This window comes from Pseudorca crassidens, chromosome 12, assembly GCF_039906515.1.
Source record: "Pseudorca crassidens isolate mPseCra1 chromosome 12, mPseCra1.hap1, whole genome shotgun sequence".
In the NCBI taxonomy this organism is placed as follows: domain Eukaryota; kingdom Metazoa; phylum Chordata; class Mammalia; order Artiodactyla; family Delphinidae; genus Pseudorca; species Pseudorca crassidens.
This window is the reverse complement of record NC_090307.1, coordinates 44,960,029-44,981,963: the sequence shown is the minus strand read 5'-3', so window position 1 is coordinate 44,981,963 and position 21,935 is coordinate 44,960,029. Positions and strand designations below refer to the sequence as shown.

The 21,935-nt window shown below is 39.1% G+C and overlaps 1 protein-coding gene across 3 annotated transcripts in view; it reads left to right on the top strand.

The window, feature by feature from the left end:
• The first annotated feature begins 5,199 nt into the window (after window positions 1-5,199).
• The window catches only part of MEP1B (meprin A subunit beta), a 29,711-nt gene continuing 12,975 nt past the window's right edge, over window positions 5,200-21,935 (top strand). The window contains exons 1-8 of one of the 3 annotated variants that reach the window (XM_067699388.1): window positions 5,200-5,416; window positions 7,464-7,482; window positions 8,335-8,379; window positions 8,462-8,505; window positions 11,666-11,744; window positions 18,621-18,738; window positions 19,461-19,639; window positions 21,396-21,614. In XM_067699388.1, the coding sequence (XP_067555489.1) occupies window positions 5,354-5,416; window positions 7,464-7,482; window positions 8,335-8,379; window positions 8,462-8,505; window positions 11,666-11,744; window positions 18,621-18,738; window positions 19,461-19,639; window positions 21,396-21,614 (766 nt within the window). In that variant the 5' untranslated portion in view covers window positions 5,200-5,353. Of the gene's footprint in view, window positions 5,417-5,468; window positions 8,506-11,665; window positions 11,745-18,620; window positions 18,739-19,460; window positions 19,640-21,395; window positions 21,615-21,935 lie in introns of those variants that run through there. The other 2 variants (XM_067699387.1, XM_067699386.1) reach the window with 2 other exon arrangements.

Here is a 21,935-nt window from a genome sequence, read left to right as displayed (position 1 = left end):
TCCCTGGAGAACCCTGACTGATACAGTAACTTACCACAATTTTGAAAAATGGGGTAAGAGACGGTAATGTGGGGAGGGGCTTAGAAGATCTGTGTGAAGAACATGATTTAGTCTGTTCAGCACCAGGGTGTGCAGATGTCCTAGGAGCTCTTCTGCCCTTCACTTGGCTGGACCCCTATTGAATTTGTGTCCCCCTAGCTGCCCAGGGACTTCTCTAGTCACCACATCCCCCCATTCTTGTCCTTTTTCCTAGATCCATTTAATTAAATTTAAATTTATGTACCTCCCCAGCATGTTATAGAAGTGCTTATAAGATTTCATAAAAAGTTAGCATTGGGAAATTAATGAAATAACTTACAAAACTTTTTTTTCATCCAGTTTTATTGCGATATAATTGACATACACCACTGTGTAAGCTTAAGGTGATTTGCCTACATACATAATGATTTGAGTTACATACACTGTGAAATAATTATCACAGTGTTTGGTGAACACCCATCATCTCACGTAGATGCAAAATTAAAGAAGCAGAAAAAAATAGTTTTCCTTGTGATGAGAACTGTTAGGGTTTACTCTCTTAACTTTCATATAGAACTCATAGCAACGTTCATTATATTTACCATGTTGTACATTACATCCCTAGTACTTATTTATTAATTATTATTATTTTTTAAAATAAATTTATTTATTTATTTTATTTTTGGCTGCACTGGGTTGGTCTTCGTTTCTGTGCGTGGGCTTTCCCTAGTTGCGGCTAGCAGGCTTCTCATTGCAGTGGCTTCTCTTGTTGCGGAGTATGGGCTCTAGGCGTGAGGGCTTCAGTAGTTGTGGCACACAGACTCAGTAGTTGTGGCACACGGGTTCGGTAGTTGTGGTTCGCAGGTTCTAGAGCGCAGGCTCAGTAGTTGTGGTGCACGGGCTTAGTTGCTCCGTGGCATGTGGTATCTTCCCAGACCAGGGCTCAAACCCGTGTCCCCTGCATTGGCAAGCAGATTCTTAATCACTGTGCCACCAGGGAAGCTCCCTAGTATTAATTATCTTTTTTTTTTTTAAGTGAAAGCAAGTTTATTTAGAGAGATACACATTCCATGGACAGAATGTGGACCCTCTCAGAAGGTGAAAGCAGATCTTATTTATCTCATACCTGGAAGTTTGTGCCTTTTGACTGCCTTCATCCAATTCCCCCTCCTCCCACCCTCTGCCTCTGGGTACCACAAATCCGATCTCTTTTTCTATGAGTTTGTTTGTTTTTGAAGTGTACTTGACCTACAGCACTATGTTAGTTCCTGTTGCACAACATAGTGATTCAATATTTCTATACATTTCTAAATGATCACCACTACACGTCTAGTTATCACCTGTCACCAGATAAACATATTACATAGTTATTGACTATATTCCCCGAACTGTACACTTCATACCCATGACTCATTTATTTTGCAGCTGGAAGTCCACACCTCTTAATCTCTCTCACCTATTTATTTCTTTCCCCCACCTCATCTCCTCTGGCAACCACCTGTTTATTCTCTGTATCTATAACTCTGTTCCTGGAAAACTATTTTTTTGCGGGGGGGAAGGAGAGTCAGGTGACGGAAACAGGCACTACAAGAAGAAAGATACAAAGTCTTTTGGATCTTTGTTGCAATCTCTCTGTACTATTTCCTGTTAAGAAGTTTCTTACACTCATGGTCTGCTACCCTCAGGTCTAGAATGTACTCATATTCCATGGGGATCTTGAGAATCACATTCCTAAGAGAAATATGCTTCTCCGATAGTTTAAGAGGCTTTCAGAGCAATCCATAAGGCCTAGAATCTCCAGCACTGGGTCTCCTGTTCACAGATGCCTGTTCCTTCCATATTACCTGGGAGAAAGGAAGACCAGAGGAGGGCCAGCAACCGGAGGCAGACATTTTCCTGGGATCCAACTTCAGATTCCATGATGAGCTTGAAAAAGTTTCCTAGGGGTGGGGTACAAGTGAGGGAAACTGGAGGTGTGTTAGACAAGCCAAGTGTAGCTTCTGCATTAAAGAGCATCACTGACAACCCCAGATAGAAGGAAATGTAAAAGATATCCATTAACTGTAGTCAAAACACATCAGATTTGGATTTCAGCCATGCCTCCATGACTCTCTGTGAGATTCGTAGCAAGGCTCTGTCCATATGCTGTAATTAGGGTCCAAAACAGACTCCAGCAGTCCTGTAGGAACTGTTGCTTCTTATCTGCCTGCTTCCAATTTGCTAACTTCGAATGTAAGCTGCTTGTCCCGACACATAGAATGCAGTCAGAAGTCTCAGTTTCACATCTCAGCTCACAAAAAGAGATGTATATAATAAATACCTTTATTTTTTTGTAACCATAACTATTATTTTGGGTCTCTATCCACATAAGTGGGAGATATTTAATCGCAGCCAATTCAGGATTTCCATCTTTTACCCCTAGGCTTGTGCCTAAACTTAACAGCTGAGGTCCCATCTGCTCCTGATGTCATGTGTCCTCACAAGCATCCTCTGAAACATCCATCCCTCTGTCTGGTCCCTTGTTGTCATTCTGTGCAGTCTGCTGTGGAGACATTCTTTTTTTTTTTTTTTTTAAAAATAGATCTTTATTGGAGTATAATTGCTTCATGATACTGTGTTAGTTTCTGTTGTACAACAAAGTGAATCAGCCATGTGCATACATATATCCCCATATCCCCTCCCTCTTGAGCCTCCCTCCCACCCTCCCTATCCCACCCCTCTAGGTCATCGCAAAGCACCGAGCTGGTCTCCCTGTGTTATGCTCCTGCTTCCCACTGGCCAACTATTTTACATTCGGTAGTGTATATATGTCGATGCTACTCTCACTTTGCCCTAGCTTCCCCCTCCCAACCTGTGTCCTCAAGTCCATTCTCTATGTCTACATCTTTATTCCTGCCCTGCCACTAGGTGCATCAGTACCATTTTTTTTAGATTCCATATATATGCGTTAGCATACAGTATTCGTTTTTCTCTTTCTGACTTACTTCACTCTTTATGACAGACTCTAGGTCCATCCACCTCACTACAAATAACTCAATTTCATTTCTTTTTATGGCTGAGTAATACTCCATTGTATATATGTGGCACATCTTCTTTATCCATTCATCTGTCAACGGACATTTAGGTTGATTCCATGTTCTGGCTATTGTAAATAGTGCTGCAGTGAACGCTGTGGTACATGTCTGGTTTTGAATTATGCTTTTCTCAGGCTACATGCCCAGTAGTGGGATTGCTGGGTCATATGGTAGTTCTAGTTTTAGTTTTTTAGAGAACCTCCATACTGTTTTCTGTAGTGGTTGTATCAACTTACATTCCCACCAACAGTGCAGGAGGGTTCCCTTTTCACCACACCCTTTCCAGCATTTATTGTTTCTAGAGATTTTGATAATGGCCATTCTGACCAGTTTGAGGTGATATCTCATTGTAGTTTTGATTTGCATTTCTCTAATAATTAGTGATGTTCAGCATCTTTTCATGTGCCTCTTGGCCATCTGTATATCTTTCTTGCTGAAATGTCTATTTAGGTCTTCCACCCATTTTTTAATTGGATTGTTTGTTTTTTTGATATTGAGCTCCATGAGCTGTTTGTGTATTTTGGAGATTAATCCTTTGTCTGTTGTTTCATTTGCAAATATTTTCTCCCATTCTGAGGGCTGTCTTTTTGATGGTTTCCTTTGCTGTGCAAAAGCTTTTAAGTTTAATTAAGTTCCATTTGTTTATCTTTGTTTTTATTTCTGTTACTCTAGGAGGTGGGTCAGAAAAGATCTTGCTGTGGTTTATGTCAAAGAGTGTTTTTCCTATGTTTTCCTCTAAGAGTTTTATAGTGTCTCGTCTTACATTTAGGTCTTTAATCCATTTTGAGTTTATTTCTGTGTATGGTGTTAGGTAGTGTTCTAAATTCGTTCTTTTACATGTAGCTCTCCAGATTTCTCCAGCACCACTTACTGAAGAGGCTGTCTTTTCTCCATTGTATGTTCTTGCCTCCTTTGTCATAAATTAGGTGACTGTATGCGCGTGGGTTAATCTCTGGGCTTATTCCTATCCATTTGGCCCCTCAGACCTGGTAGCTTTCTTTGATACTTCTGGGCCACTCTTGGCTTCTTAGGAGTTATTCTCCTCCACTGAAGACATGCTTTCTTTTGTAGAGTATTGCTGTTTCCTTTTTTTAGTCTTTTTTAGAAAAATTAATTACTTAATTATTTTTTGGCTGTATTGGGTCTTTGTTGCTGCATGTGGGCTTTCTCTAGCTGTGGTGAGCGAGGGCTACCCTTCGTTGTGGTGCGCAGGCTTCTCATTGCAGTGGCTTCTCTTGTTGAGGAGCATAGGCTCTAGGCATGCAGGCTTCAGTAGTTTTGGCACACGGGCTTCGTTGCTCCGTGGCATGTGGGATCTTCCCAGACCAGGGCTCGAACCCGTGTCCCCTGCATTGGCAGGTGGGTTCTTAACCACTGAGCCACCAGGGAAGCCCCTACATGTCTTTTCATATCCTTTTTATTAGCACAGAATGGAGCAAAGACCAATCTTGAGTGGGGAAGGAAATACTGAGGGGAAAAATTCGTATTTCAAAAATATTACCCTGCATCACACTTAAGTGGAGAGTGAAAGTGTGGGAAATGAGAGAGCAGGTTGTCTCTAAAGAGAAATTACCCCAAGAGGAAAAAGAAAGAATTGAGAGATGGATTGGGGACACTAGTTTTTCAGAAAACCAGTGACCCTTCCCAGTCTTTTACTCTAACTCCCACTTGACTTTGCTTGATGGGAATTTTTAGGAGAGATGTATGTTGCTGTTTTGCTATTGCCACTTTATATGTGAATATCAAATATGCCAAGTTTCTAGGACATTAATGGATTTTGTATTGTAATTCAATACATTTTTATTAAATGAATGAACAATAAACAGCCATGGACATACATGGATATATTAAAGCAGCTCAGGGCTACAAGGGCAGAAAGAGCTTCACAAATGTTTCCATTTGAAAGATTGAGTTTAGAAATTAATTGGATTTTTTTCCCTCAAATGGCACTTAATAATCTTGGGGACCAGTATTATACATTAGAGAACTTATTAACAGGTCTCAGCCAGGCACTTGGCTATTGAATGTTGACACAGGAGAAAAAAAACAACCCACACACAAAATAACAACCAATAAACTCTGCAGAACAGTGTTAAGGATACTGGACTTTAACTTTTTGATTGGAGGTATTACTACTGCAGTGGGCTGACCTGCCAGATGGATCATTAAGATCAAAGGCTATACGTTATGATGTTTGCCTTTTAAAAAGTAAATGCTACTCTGAATTTCATAGTTTGCAACTTTCAGCTGGAAGTGACAGCATGGATTCTTGGTATCTGCCTTCATTTCTTTTCTTTGCTGCCCTCCTCCGGGTTTTTGGCTTGGTAAGAAAACAATGTATGGAAAACAATTAGAAAAATTGGGGGTAGTTGATACCGATTATTAAAGAACAACCTGTTCGTTCGTTTTTTGTTTTTTAAGGAATTTCAAAGTGTCAATGAAATAAACGTTTCTTTTTGGCGAGCAGGGACAGGCAGGGTACTGGGAGTGAGAAGAAGACCCACCAGAAGGAGAGTCAGGGACACTGACATAAAGTTATGTTTTATCTTCAGTTTCATTGCTGTGTAACAAGTTTTCTTTTCATAAGATGGAAAATGTGAAATTTGAAAATCATTCAATTTTTACTGCGGAATGTGACACATATTGCTGTTACAGTAATGTGAGACATGACGGAGTGAATGATGAATGTCACAGGCACAGCAAATACTTACGTTTTGTAGCATGGGATTTCTTTTCTGCTTCTTCATCAGGTTAGACCTATCTTTCTACAGTAACAGGTAGTTGGTACCACAAACCAACTTGAGGTTTGTTTTATTTATTTATTTTTAATTTTTATTGGCGTGTAGTTGATTTACAATGTTGTGTTAGTTTCAGGTGTACAGCAAAATGAATCAGTTATACATATATAGAGAGCCACTCTTTATTTATTTTTTTTAAGATTCTTTTCCCATATAGGCCATTACAGAGTATTGAGTAGAGTCCCCTGTGCTATACAGCAGGTTCTTATTAGTTATTTATCTTATATAGATATGTGTATATGTGTGTATGTCAATCCCAATCTCCCAATTTATCCCTCCCTCCCTTATCCCCTGGTAACCATAATCATGTTTTTTTTTTGTTTGTTTGTTTTTTCATAATCAGGTTTTAAATGAAGTTTCAAGTGACTGGGGGGGAATCTTTAGTTGTGCTTTTTAAATAACAATTATTATGTTGAGCTGATATTCTGTGAACAGAACTACAGCAGTGAGAACAGGAGATACTATTGAAGACTTATTAAAACTGTAATTATGAACAAATACTTGATGACTTTTTTCAGGAGGTGTGTTGGCATTCCTCTGTGAGTGTGTGCCTGTGTGTGGCCAAGTGTGAGGCAATCAAGGCACTAATTAATATCAAAAAGGATGGTCATCATCCAACCAGTTATTCCCATGCTTGTCAAACACCCCAACTGATTCTAGTATCTATATTCTAGTATCTACAGGTAAGTATTTAAATAAAAATTGTACCTTACATTTGTATGACAAAGTTTACCAAGTTCTTTCACATTACATCATATAACCATCATAATACCCAGGCAAAGCAGGCACTGACCATATTATACAGATATTCTGAGTATCAGGAAGGTGAACTGACTTGCTGTTAGTTGGTAGAAGCAGGAATAAAACCCAGACCTACTGTCTACCAGTCCCATGAGCTTTTTAAACTAGACTTCACTAAGAAATCTCAGGTTTACTTAGTTTTTGCCATTGTGTATGTGGTCTGGGTTTCATTTCATCACCTGTAGCGAATCTGTTTTCAGAAGTTTTTTTTTTTTTTTTTCCCACTTGCAAAGTATAGCCATAGATTTTTTTTCTGGAGTATTTGGTATTGACTTTGATGGTGGAGTCTTGAGAGAAATGTGAAAGTAAACCATGGTTAATGAGGTCTTCAATAAAATTTTCTTTTTAAAGGATCATGAAAAATTATAATAATATTTCAATATTGGGAATAAATTATTAGGTTTTTCAAGCATAGCTCCATGAATTCTTTAGAATCATGTTCACTTTAAATCATGTTTAAAGTGAACACTTAATTGAGGGCAGGACTCATGTTCTGCCTTCTTTTCAACCTGTGAAGTTGGTTTCTTGTTTCTTTCACCTTCAAATCCATACAACAGGCTGTTTCATTTTTTATATGAAATGAGAAGACCCTTGGGTCAAAAAGTTATCTTAGACTCTGATTTAGTTCTCTTGGGATTTTGCCAGAAAGTTATCCATAATATTAGGGAAAAAAGAAAACCCCAGAAATGGTTAGATATAAATTGGAATCAGTAAGACCATTTATTTCGTGGGCATCATAATAATATATCTTTTGTATGTGTTTGTTTCCCAGCCAACCCCAGAAATCTTTGGTGAGTCTATTTTGAGTTTTGCCCTATGTTATAATAAAAAAAGGTTATGTGAATAATAGAACAACAGAACAGAAGAACTTAGGACACATTTAATGCTAAGCACAGTGCATAATTGCATATGCATTATTGCATAATTGCATTGAACTTTGATCAAGCGCTGGCTTCTTTTGACTTATTGAGGAACGTTTTATTGTTTCTGCTCCGGCGTTCCACCTACTCAGCAAAAAAAAAAAATAAGTGGTGGTATAAGAAAGTCCAAACACAGTGACTGACATATCGGCATCCCATAAAATGCCTACTATTATTATTTTTGTTATTTTGTGTCAAATCAAATGGACCTGATGTCTGTCCTATTCAGTTGTACACTTAGAGACTTGGCCATATTATCTGCCCCTTTGCAACTTAAGAATAGTTCAAATATAAATTAGGAATTTTGCTTGAGAGTTCCAAGGTACACTATTAGCAAGGAATATAAATATATGGATAGATTGTACTGGTTTGACCAAATTTAAATATTTCCTTCCTATTTAATCTAGTCATCTAATCTAGTCTTTCAAATTAAGCTTAATATTATATGGAATGACCAATTTCTTATTCCTGAAGTTATTTGGCATACAAGGGACATGGGTAAAACAAGAGTATATATGCAAAAGCCCCGTAGCCCCAAGCCTGGCTCATGGGAGGTCTCAATCAATCGATCAATCAATCAATGAATCAATGTATGTTGAATCAGAGCCTGGTACTCTCTTATCTGAGGCAAAAGAACCTTGCTTACTTCTAATTGGTAATTGATAAAGATTTTCGTCTTTCATAAACACAATGTTCAATGTGTTTTTGTTCTTTTTGTTAAAGATGTAGATGGTGGAATTGACCAGGATATATTTGATATCAATGAAGGTTTGTGGATTTTTTTTAATTCTTTATTAAGTGGGGAGTTTGAATCCAATTTGCTAACACAAATTTTTACCTTCCCTCTTAGATTTGGGACTGGATCTTTTTGAGGGAGACATCAGACTTGATGGGGTGAGTTGAAACAATGCAAGGAAAGACCTTCAATTAACCACTGCAAGCTAAAATAGAGTATCTGAGAATGATGGGACAACATGGGCTTTGTTAAGCCCAACTATCTCTAAGGGTGTAGAATCATAGTTGACACATTTAGTCAATGAATACTTTATACTCTAAGGGACTCATATAATAGTATCTTCATCATTCATTACTCAGATTTGTGTGTGGTTAAAACCACTGTCACTCACCTGGTATGCTTTGGTCTTATTGATCTGACTGATTTTCATTATGGGAACAATATGATATTTTCATTTTTAAATAGAACCTCACTGATTAAAGCCAGTTGAAGCAAAATTAAACTGAATTTGTAAATTCAATGAATCAGGTTTTTACCATAAGAGAAAGGTTTTGTGACTCCTACTCTGACAGCTGAGAATAGAGTTGCCACATAAAGATCTTCCCAAACTATCATAAAGAGTACTGGTTCTGGGGCTTCCCTGGTGGCGCAGTGGTTGAGAGTCTGCCTGCCAATTCAGGGGACACGGGTTCGTGCCCCGGTCTGGGAAGATCCCACATGCCGCGGAGTGGCTGGGCCCGTGAGCCATGGCCGCTGAGCCTGCGTGTCCGGAGCCTGTGCTCCACAACAGGAGAGGCCACAACAGTGAGAGGCCCACGTAATGCAAAAAAAAAAAAAAAGAGTACTGGTTCTTACCTAGCCATCATGGCACACAGGTGAACACAGGTACCTTACATGTAGTTTAAGGGAGCTTAAACATTCCTCAACCCCCACTGTGAACTTCAACTCAAGAAACAGAGCTGCAGTGTCTGAGGTTTAGTCCTTGGTCTGCTCTTCTCTCCTTGATCCTACCCTGTACCAGGGCTTGTCATCTCTGTGCTGATGACTCCCAATGTATAACTCTGGTTCATTCCTTCTCCTGAGCTCCTGACTTGTCTATCCCAATACTAATCCATCAGTTCCATTGGAATGTCTACAAGATACCTCAAACATAATGTGTCCTCAACTAAACTGATTTCTCATACAAGCTGTTCCTCCCTAGTTTTCCCTCTTAGTAAAGTAATCACCACTCCCTCTCCCCACTCCACTGAATAAGTAAAAAACCTAGGAGTCACCTTTGCTTCTTCCGTTTCCCTCACCCCACCATCCACTCCATCAGCAAGTTCTATCATTTCTATCTCCAAAGTATATATACTTCAAAGAATCCACTTTTCTCCTAATTTATCTGCTTCAAATGTTGCCCTCCTAGAATCTTTTCCACCCTGTCCTTGTCCCCTATCCCCTACAGCAAGGTGAACTTTTAAATAAGCAACACCACCATTTCACTTCCTGGCTTGAAACTCAACGGCTTCCTACCATATTTAGAATAATATCCAGATTTACCCACAGCCTTTAGGACTTTGCATGATTTAACTCCTGCCTATCTCTCCTCCCATCTCCTCTCTTCTTTAATCTCATCTCCTTAGGCCACTGGCCTCAAACATGCAAAATATACCAAGCATATTCCTACCTCAGAGCAGAGCAACTACTGTTTCCTCTGTCTGGAATGATCTTTCCAGAGCCCCTTTCAATACTGGCTCTTTCTTATCACTCTCATTTCACCTTCAATGTCATCCTTTCAAAAGCGTCCTGTCCTGACCTCTTTATCTAATACACTCCCCTAATCCCTTTATTCTTGTCCACATCTCCCTTTTTCATTTCCTCTGCTACTATTAAATATATCCTGTTTAAACTTAAAAAAATATTTATTTATTTATTTGGTTGCATGGGGTCTTAGTTGTGGCAGGTGGGCTCCTTAGTTGTGGCTCACCAGCTCCTTAGTTGTGGCTCACCAGCTTGTTAGTTGCAGCGTGTGGACTCTTAGTCGTGGCATGTGAACTCTTAGTTGCGGCTTGCAGGTGGGATCTAGTTCCCTGACCAGGGATCGAACCCAGTCCCCCTGCATTGGGAGTGTGCAGTCTTATCCACTGTGCCACCAGGGAAGTCCTTAGACTGTTTTCTTACATGCTGTTTGTCTCCTCTACTAGAAAGAGCTCTAGGAAGGTAGAGACATTGGTAGTTTGGTTACCAATGGATCTCTGTTCTCTTGAACAGTGTTCATTTTGTTGGCTGGATGAATACATTAATGAAACATTATTAGCTTTCTATTATAAAAGTTGGGAGGGAGACACAAGAGGGAGGAGATATGGGGATATATGTATATGCATAGCTGATTCACTTTGTTATATGTATAGCTGATTCTGCTTTGTTAAAGCAGAAACTAACACACTATTTTAAAGCAATTATACTCCAATAAAGATGTTAAAAAAAATACTTGATGAAGGATGAATGGACCAGGAAAAAAAAATTTTCAAGTACTTTAAAATTGTTTGAAAACTTTGGTCCAGCTCATGTGTGACTTTTTTTCTGATATTATGAGATCAAGATGATTGAGGTTTTGCTATCACTTCCTTCTTGTATATTTTTAATCTCTAGTATAAGAAACTAGTCTATGAATCTACCATATTTATTGTCCAGTTTTCCAACAATCATTATTTACATGATTTTGCTTCAACTTTATCAACAAAATTAATGATAGAAATTAGTGTTTTCCCATCAGCCAATCAGAGAATTGTGCATAAGCTGATCACATACCCTGTAACCACCCTCCCTCACCTGGCCTTTAAAAATGCTTTGCCGAAACACTTTGGGGAGCTCAGGGTTTTTTGGGGCCTGAGCCACCCATCTCCTTGCACGGCCCTGCAATAAACCTTTCTCTGCTCCAAACTCTGATGTTTCGGCTTGTTTGGCCTCACTATGCGTCAGGCCCACGAACTTGCGCTATTACAAGGATATGTAAAAATATGAATAATTGAAGTGAAATGATAGGATTAAAGGAAATATTAATGCTTATCATTCTCCTTATTAAAAAACCCAGAAATAAAAAAAAAGAAAGAAAAAAAAAACCCAGAAATTAGTGATTTCCTCCTAAAACCTTTGTTATAATATGATAAAAGTAGGTGTACACACACATGTGTATATGCACGCACACACCCTGGCAATTTGTTTAGACTGGCTGGGAAAGCTTAAAACTTCCTTTCTTTCTAGATTAACTATTGATTGTTTCATAAATTTTTGACTGATACATTCAATAAATCCTTTCCCACTTAATTTTGACAGGTACAAGAAAGAAATTCCATCGTTGGAGAAAGTTATAGATGGCCTCATACTATTCCATATGTTCTAGACGATAGCTTGGGTTAGTATGCACTTTGGAGTGCCCACAACTAATGTATGTTCCTGACAGAATATGATGACAGTATTTCCAAGGGAAGACTCACATGGCCTTTAAGGGTTTTTTTCTTTGTTGTTTTGTGTGGCTAAGTACACTTTAAAAAAAATAAGCAAAATGAAAAATGAACAGAACCTAAATGATTTTGTCTGAAATATTTGCTGGGTTTTGACCAATAAAGGGATGAATTCAACCAATATTTATGGAGAGCCTACTCTGTATTGGTTGCTTGGGACATAGATTTTAGGGAGCTAGTCTTTATTTTAAATCAGTGGTTTCATATATGTTCAGACTTTACATATGAGTTTGAAACATGAAACAACCAACCAAACAAAACTTTAGGAACTGTCATTATTTTACTAATATTTTATTTGAACAATTGAGGAACTTAAACAACAAGAACCCACTATCATCTTTTATCATCTTTTTTGTTTATAAAATAAATAACGTTTTAATACTAAAAAGTCAGAAGAACCTAATCCAAAAGAAAGGACAGCTATTCTGTATTAGAAATTTATTGTAATGGAAAGCTCTAAACATGGTCCCCATTTAGTAAAAATGATATCCTTGACCAGCATCAGTTTAGGAACTGCCATTTGGGAAATTTTTCCTTAAATATCATACATTTCAATAGAGATTCAGATAAACCAAAAGCTAATTATAATAGAATGCAGTAAATGTAATGATTAGTGATATGTTCAAAATGTTATGGGAGCACACTGGAGGATGTTTAACTCAACCTAGATATAAAGGCATATGCATTAGGGAGCAGGTGAGCCTATGCAGTAGGGCTGCCATGAAGCTTGTGCAAGTTGTACACCACACATAGGTGCCTGGGGAGGGGGCACAAGTGGGACTGAAATTAAGTTTGCATTATATTCATCATGAGCATTCATTTCTTTGCATGAAGTACTTACTATTCATCCACCTGCCAAGCCAGCACTTGCAACATCTGCCCAGATGAGGTGCCCCTCCCTTTCTTTCTTTCTTTCAAGTATATTTGATTTACAATATTGTGTTAGTTTCTGGTGTACAGTGAGGTGGCCCTTTCTAACTCATAGAAAGGAACTATGGGGGCTAGTGCAGCCTCTGACAGCAAGGGAAGCGCGTTCTAGGCAGATGGATCACTATGTGCAAAGGCATGGGGAAAGGAAGAAAACCCCTGCTGGGAAGTAGGTTGAGCGCGGGGAGATAATGAAGTTGAACAGGTAGGCAGCTTCAGATTGGGAAGGACTTGAGTCTTCCCCATGTTAAAGAACGTGGTGTGTATACCAGTGGTAATGTGAAGCGGCTAAAGGTTTTAATTCAGAAGTGAGATTGTTATCACTCTGGTTGCAGTATAGAAGATGTATTATCAGTGGGACAGAAAGAGAGTAAGAAGATCTGTTAGACTCTTGAAGAAATTCAGGGAAAGATTAAAGTGTTTCTGAACCAAGACTCTCTCAGTGAGGATAGACAAGAGGGGATAATTCTAAGAGAGGCTTAGGAGACAATTAGATTTGGTGATTAGCTCCAAGAGATCAAGAAGAAGGTGAGTCTAGGGAAAGAAGTGCTAGTGTCCAAGATTATGTCTTAGACACCTGGGTGGATGGTAACACCTTTAACAAGAATAGGGAATATGTCTTGGAGAGGGTAGGATAGAGAAATGTGGTGGAAATTGGTTTTTGGCGTGTAGAATTTGAAATGCATCAGGCTCACTGTGGTGGAGATATCATATAATGGCTTGGTGTCTGATCTGGTCATTCAAGATAGAGAAATCTAACAGGGAGTTATTAAGGGTATAGGAGATGGTTGAAGCTATGGATATGGATGAGATTCTCACATAGTGCCTTGCATATAATGAGTACTTCATAGATAATGGATCTTATTGGATGACCCAGGAAGATTGTATTGTGTAAGAAGATGGCACAGAATGGAATTCAGCCTGGGAGAGCAACTTTTTGGCATTGATATAGATGGGAGATCTGATAGAGATTTTTTTTTTTTTTTTTTTGCGGTACGCGGGCCTCTCACTGTTGTGGCCTCTCCTGTTGCGGAGCACAGGCCCCGGACGCGCAGGCTCAGCGGCCATGTCTCACGGGCCCAGCTGCCCTGCGGCATGTGGGATCTTCCCGGACCGGGGCACAAAGCTGCGTCCCCTGCATCGGCAGGCGGACTCTCAACCACTGAGCCACCAGGGAAGCCCTGATAGAGATTTTTGAGAAGGGAAGAATGGCCATTAAACAGATGAAAAACCAAGAGTACAGTAGTAAAAGCCAAAGCAACAGTAATTAATAGGATTAGAAGCTATAAAGAGCTTGTGTAACATCAGGAGAGAATGATGTTCATTGGCTTTTGGAACTGGGGAAAATCTGAAACATTTTATTAAAATAAAAAAAATTTCGGCTTTATTGAGGTATAATTGACATAAAATTATAAGATACTTAAATTGTAACTGTGGTGATTGGACATAGGTATACATTGTGAAAGGATTCCCACATCGAGTTAACTAACACATCCATCACCTCACGTATTTCTCCTTTTTTTGTGTGTGAGAACATTTATGTTCTACTCTCTTAGCAAATTTCCATTATGCAATACAGTACTATCAACTATAGTCACCATGTTTTACATTAGATTCTCAGATCTTATTTATTTTACAGTTGAAAGTTTGTACCCTTTTACCAACCTCTCCTTATTTAAATATTTATTTTTGATTAAAAATTTTAAAATACTTTTGTTTCAAAATCATATATATGTATGTGTATAATACATATACATACATATATACACATATATATGTATGTATGTATAGCTTAAAAACGTTATTCTCCTGTGTTCCGTGAAAGATCAGTGAGCTTTAATTTGACTGTATCTCTTAGGCTATTTTTGCCATGTATTTTAACCAAAGTTATCCTAACCTTATGAGCTTTATGTACCTGTTTCTTTTTTTAAAATTTTTTGCTTTTTTAAAATTGAAATATAGTTGATGTACAATATTATATGTTACAGGTATACAATATAGTGATTCACAATTTTTACAGGTTATACTACATTTATGCTTATTATAAAATATTGGCTATATTCCCCATGTTGTACCATAGATCCTTGTAGCTTATTTTATACCTAATAGTTTGTACCTCTTAGTCCCCTACCCCATCTTGCCCCTCCCCCCTTCCCTCTCCCCACTGGTAACCACTAATTTGTTCTCTATATCTGTAAGTCTGTTTTTTTTTTGTTATATTCACTAGTTTCTCCTACTTTTTAGACTCCACATATAAGTAATATCATACAGTATTTGTCTTTGACTTATTTCACTTAGCATAATCCCCTCCAAGTCCATCCATGTTGCTACAAAAGGCAAAATTTCATTCTTTTTTGTGGCTGAGTGGTACTCCATTGTGTATATACATACACCACATCTTCTTTATCCATTCATCTGTTGATGGACACTTAGGTTGCTTCCATATCTTGGCAATTGTCAGTAGTACTGCTATGAACATTTGGGGTGCATGCATCTTTTCAAATTAGTGTTTTTGTTTTTTTTGGATATATACTTAGGAATGGAATTGCTGGGTCATATGGTAGTTCTATTTTTAGTCTTTTGAGAAAACTCCAAACTATTTTCCATATGAAATGCTGCCAGTAGGGCTTTAGTCTTTTAGCTTAAGCCTCAGGTATTATCTGGCTGTTAAGATGCAACTCACCTGAAAGGGGTAGAACTTGAAGCAACGGTGTATAGCTTCCTGTGAGTGAGTTACAGTTGCTTGCCTGAGTGCCAGATTTGAAGTGAGTGGTAAGGGGAAGTAGGGAGAGGAGGAAAGGGGTAAAAGGTGGGAATAGAAATGAAGACCAAGGTGCTAGGAGCAGGAAGGGGCTAACAAGGGGAAGATAATTCTAAACAGCTGCTTGCTTAACTCCTAGGCTTGTCTGGGACCTGCCTTGTCCTTCGGAGCCTGGGGATTTAGGTAACAGGATCCCTGGTGGAGCTCTTCTGCATCTGTGATGCAAAGTGAATTAAAGCCCTTGGTAAATAAAGGCACAAGGTAAATAAGGATCTTATCTTGGTAGAAAGCTATACTTTTTACAAAACTTTCACATTTATTCCCTTATTTGAGTCTCCAAACAATTCAATGCAGGATAGAAACTATCCTTATTAAGCTTTATAAAAATCGAAGGCAAGCAAGCTCCTTTTACGTTCAGTTCAAAAACAGTCATGTGGTGGTTGGTATCATCATGCCTTATTTTAAGGAAGTGTTAGATCTGAAATAGTGACCCAAATGTGATACTTACAATACAGAAAATTTGGAAACAATTTAAATATTTGTCAATAGGAAGTTAGTTATGTATCTTACTGTCATATAATGTGGCCATTAAAATGGTAAAAACAATACTTACTGGGCTTCCCTGGTGGCGCAGTGGTTGAGAGTCCGCCTGCCGGTGCAGGGGACACGGGTTCATGCCCCGGTCCGGGAAGATCCCACATACCGCGGAGCGGCTGGGCCCGTGAGCCATGGCCGCTGAGCCTGCGCGTCCGGAGCCTGTGCTCCGCAACGGGAGAGGCCATAACAGTGAGAGGCCCGCATACCGCAAAAAAAAAAAAAAAAAAAAAAACCCAAAAAAACAATACTTACTGATGAAGGAAGATTTTAAGATATATTATTTAGTGAAAAAATAGTTTATAATATATTATGTAGGCTGTGACTTTATTTTTTATAAAAATATGTATATTATGTATGTACGTATTCATAAGAAAAAAGTATGATAAATGTGGTTGATTATTTCTGGGTAAGATTTTATAATTTCTTTCTTTTTGTTTATATTTTCTAACTTACAATGAACATGTATTATTTGTGTGATATTGTAAAAGGTTGAATTCTGAGTGCCTGTTATAGATTCATGGATTTTAGGTCCCACATGTATCTTGTTCTTTACTTTCACCTAGACAGAGGCTTTCTGAATAATGTCTTTAAATGTTTGTGCAATGGACATGTAAGAAGGTAGGAAGGAAATAAACATTGGATAAATGCTCACTTTACAGTAGTGCCCCCTTATGCTCGGGGCATATGTTCCGAGACCCCCAGTGGATGCCTGAAGCTGTGGGTAGTACCAAATCCTATATATAGCATGTTTTTTCCTATACTACATACCTATGATAAAGTTTAATTGATAAATTAGGCACAGGAAGAGATAGTAACTAATAAGAAAAGAGAACAATTATAATACACTGTAATAAAAGTTAAGTGAATGTGGTCTCTCTCAAAATATTTTATTGTACTGTACTAACCCTTGTGATGATGTGAGATGATAAAATGCCTGCATCCTGAGATGAAATGAGGTGAATGACGTAGGCATTGTGATGTAACGTTAGGCTACTATTGACCTTCTGATGCCACATCAGAAGGAGGATCATCTGCTTCGGGTGATGCTGGGTCACTGACCCATGGTGATGTTGATGATTGGGTGTTGGGAGCAGATAATGGATGTCCAGGGTTGGGGAGTCCCTGGTGGGATGGAGCGGCATGGCACAAGGTTTCGTCAAGCTCTCAGAGTGGCGTGCAACTTAAAAATTATGAATTGCTTATTTCTGGAGTTTTCCATTTAATATTTTTGGATCTCGGTTAACTGCAGGTAACTGAAACTGCAGAAAGCAAAACTACAGATAAAGGGAGACTACTGTACTTGGAACTTCACCTCTACTTTCTCTGCTATCCTCACAATATCCCTGTGAAGTTGATTTTAATTCCCCACTTAGCTGATCTGATGATAATACCAAAGCTCTAAGGGTAAATTAAATTGGCAAAGATTATGTATCAAAAATAAGTGGTGGGGCTTCCCTGGTGGTGCAGTGGTTGAGAGTCTGCCTGTCGATGCAGGGGACGCGGGTTCATGCCCCGGTCTGGGAAGATCCCACATGCCGTGGAGCGGCTGGGCCCATGAGCCATGGCCGCTGAGCCTGCGCGTCTCGAGCCTGTGCTCCGCAACGGGAGAGGCCACAGCAGGGAGAGGCCCGCGTACCGCAAAATAAATAAATAAATAAAAAATAAGTGGTGAGGATAGGGGAGAACTTAGCTGTGTCTTGTTCCAAAGTCCACACACCATCTTCTCTGCCATACTGTCTCCCACCTCCCGGCAGACACCATCCTTCACTTCACCGTACTTGACCCCAGCTGTGACTGTCTCTCCATATGCACCTGATATAGCTCCTTCCTCCGGGTTACCCTCTGAGCTTCTTTTCCTGAACGTCTTTGCTGCTTTCACACCTCTGCCGTCTTTGAGCTCCATTCTATCTAACCTGTTAGCATCACTCAACTTGAAAGCAATGGTTCTTATTTGTGTTTTGGACCCGGAACTCACTTGCAAATCTTATGAATGCTCTCCCCAGAAAATGCACTTTGCAGAGATAGATATATAGAGATATAGACGTAATTCTTTGTCTACTATTTCAACATATTCATGGTCCCTCTCATCTCAAGGTCCTCAGATTAAAAACTCTGCTGTGAGGCTTTAAATACATATTATAGCTTCTTAGATGAAGCATGTGACAGTGATTGTTCATTTTGGTTACCTGCGAACCAATGTATATGTTCTCTGAGGTAAGGAAATGCCCTTTTTGCTATTTGCACCTCTAATGACTCCAGGGAAATATATATGGGGTGAAAAAAAGCTACCTGAAGAACAACCAATTAATTGCATGTGATACTTGATTGGTGCTGTATACTAAGTTTTTAAAAAATAAAACACTAAATATTCATGGAGGGGCTAACTCACGATAAACAATATATTGCATGGCCTGTTTCCATGGTGAACTGTTCAATGGTGGTAATTTTAATAAGTTTATTTTTGTTTGTTTTCTTCCTTCAGAAATGAATGCCAGGGGAGTTATCCTCAATGCATTTGAACGCTATCGCCTAAAAACATGCATTGACTTCAAGCCTTGGTCTGGAGAACCCAACTATATATCAGTGTTCAAGGGCAGTGGGTAAGTTGAAGAGTTGGTCTTCTAAGTGCTCTGATGAGAACTGTTGTGGCTGGGGCATTACATCACAGCAGTTGCCCTTGACCCTAACCTTGGTGGGGGGGGGTCGGGGGCTTCCATTGCTGTTTGCTGGATCTGTTTTCTTTAGCCATAAAAGAATATTTTCATACATGCAACCAGACTGCCAACGTTAAGACAAGGAAGGTGGGATCGCATGCCATCCACCCTATGACTCTGTGAACTTCAACCTGTTTGTCGTTTCTATACTCCTTATTTCTGCCTTCAAGTAAAACCCATCTGTATGCATGTACACATGTATATTTAAATTTATTTTAACCTAAGAACTCTTACTACTTCAGTTAAGAAGGTGATAGTTATTTGACTCAAGGTCAGCAGTTCTGAATGGTTGCTATATCTATAAAACCCTTATTCAAGGACCATCTGAAAAATTTTGAAATTGCCAGAAAAGATCAGGACTTGGCTGCCTGGAGGATGACTCAGTCCTTTTTAAACATTTGGTGTCACAGCCCAAGTTCCCCAAAGGTCATCTGGTCTGGAAGGCTTTTCATACCGTACTGGGGTTTTGAGAGAAATACATGGTGTCCAAACATAAGTGAAGGATCTAGGTGGGTACCTAAGTGCATTAGGCATTAGGGATTTTGCCTTAGGACCTCCACCTGCATCAATATAAAACCCTCTCCCCCTTCTGTAAACCCTCCTGTAAGCTGCTGGTCTTCAGTGGGAAATAGGCGCGTTGGGAAGCAAGAACTCTCCATCGGAAAGGGCTGTGACAGAATAGCAACAGTGCAACATGAGTTTCTCCACGCACTGGGATTCTGGCATGAACAGTCTCGGTCTGATCGGGATGACTATGTCAGCATAATTTGGGACAGAATTATTTCAGGTACATTTATCTTGTTTTCTTACATTGTTTTTTAAGTTAAATACTGAATTTCTAAACATGTGCCCTCTTCTGCCATTGGTGCTGTCTATCAATAATGGGAAAACTCTGATGTTTTGATCTTACTTGATTTGGCTCTAATTCAATAGGAGTTGAAGTGCCTGAAGGTTTTTGGGGAACAGTATTCCAGAACCCCAGTTTGAGCTGGATGTGATCTTAGAAACCAGTGTTTCCCTAAGATTATTTTATGTAGTGCCATTGCACAATTTGTTCAGGGGGGTTGTGAGGAAAGGAATCTGATTTCCCAAAATTAATTTGGGAAATCCTAGGTTAAAAGAAATTAAACTTAGAGTTATTTACACTGCTGTACTGTTCAGTGTCTTTGCTAGACTAACATGAATTGTAAATCTCCAAGAGGAGCATTTCCCAAAATGACTTGATCATGCTTTTTTTTTTTTTTGTGGAGCATTTGGATTTATTGTTCTTTTCTTAAAATTTTTTTTTTATTTTTTTAACATCTTTATTGGAGTATAATTGCTTTACAATGGTGTGTTAGTTTCTGCTGTATAACAAAGTGAATCAGCTATACATATATCCCCATATCTCCTCCCTCCTGCGTTTCCCTCCCTCCCTCCCTGTCCCACCCCTCTAGGTGGTCACAAAGCACCGAGCTGATCTCCCAGATTTATTGTTCTTTGGAGCCCATGTTGGGAAACACTGCCAACAGCCTGAACTTTTCGTGACTTTGTGCTCAAAGTCAGAAAGGTTTTAATAACCCTGTCCGACTAGAACTCACATTTTCCGCAGTGACACTTAGTCTCCCCGTCCGTCCTGCCTCCATAGGGTATGGCGGGGGTGTGGGGGGGAGGGGGAGGGGAAGGATGGCATCGCTATCAAGTGAGGCCAGTGAGGGCTGCTCTGCGGTGAGGGCCCCTGACATCACAATTCTAACATCACATTACCTGCCCCTGGCCTCACCCCTACCCAGAGTCTGGGGGAAGGCACTGAAGCCAACTGAAAGATTTCTAGAACAAGAGAAGTGTTGAGCTTTAATCTATGGCCTCACTCTTTAAGATTTCCAATGTCTTATTTCTGTTAGAAACTTCTGCCTCGACTTGATAACTCATCTTTATGCTTTGTTGATCAAATCTACCTTGTTGTGTCCGCAAAATCATTCGATTTCACATTGCAGTCAGTGGCCCATTGGTATGATGCTAAGCGGTCAGGAATCTTCTCTAAATGTATTTATTTACATACATCTACACGTGTTCCAGAAACTAAGAATAACTAAGATAACTAAGAAATCACTGACGATGTCAATCCTTTCAATGACCACATTATCATTCCCAGGTCCTACCCCACCACACCTCCCAAAGTCCTCTTATTTTCATCTCCATCCACTGAGGATACTCTACCTCTCCTCATTGCCAATGACCCTGAGTGTTTCAACAACACTTTTTAGAATCCTTCTTTCCATTAGCAGTTCTTAGAACCTTAGGCCAAATGCTAAAGTCCAACTTTGAGCTGAAATGAAACCTTAGATAAGTTCAGCATGACAGCTGGTATCACGATTCTAAGTTTGAATAGTCTATTCTAAGATAGGAATATATGAAACACTCTTGAAATACCATAGAGTGTCAGTTGTAGCCAAGGTTGCACTGTTTATTATAGTCTTTATTTCTAAGTTAACAGTCTTTGGAGTAAGATAAACTAAATTTTGTGAACATCAAGTAATTAAAGATTTTTATCTATCATTTAGGCAAAAAGAACAATTTTGAATCCTATGATGACCGACAAACAGACTCCCTGAATGTTCCCTATGATTACAGCTCAGTGATGCACTATAGTAAAACTGCATTCCAGAATGGATCAGAACCAACAATTGTGACAAGAATCCCAGACTTCATGGATGTGATCGGCCAACGAATGGATTTCAGTGACTCTGATATCTTAAAGCTGAATCAACTGTATAACTGCTGTATGTGACAGGTTCTTTGAAATGACTTCTCCTCCTCTCTGCTCTGTAGGAAAACATTCTGTTCTGTGCCATTTTGCCAAGCATTGATGGGTTTTCTGAAATTATAGTTAGATAATTGTTTGATAATAATAGTTTGATAGTTGAAGTTTGATATTCTGAAAGAAAGAAAACAAAACAAAACAGAATAGCCCCCAGATACCAGACTACAACATGGAAACAGCATTTTTCTTCTCACAAGCTCTGGGCTTTAGATATAAAAACAAACAGAGTCCTATAGCAGCATGAGCATGCCCCACTCAAGTTTTTGAAGCTGTTACTAAT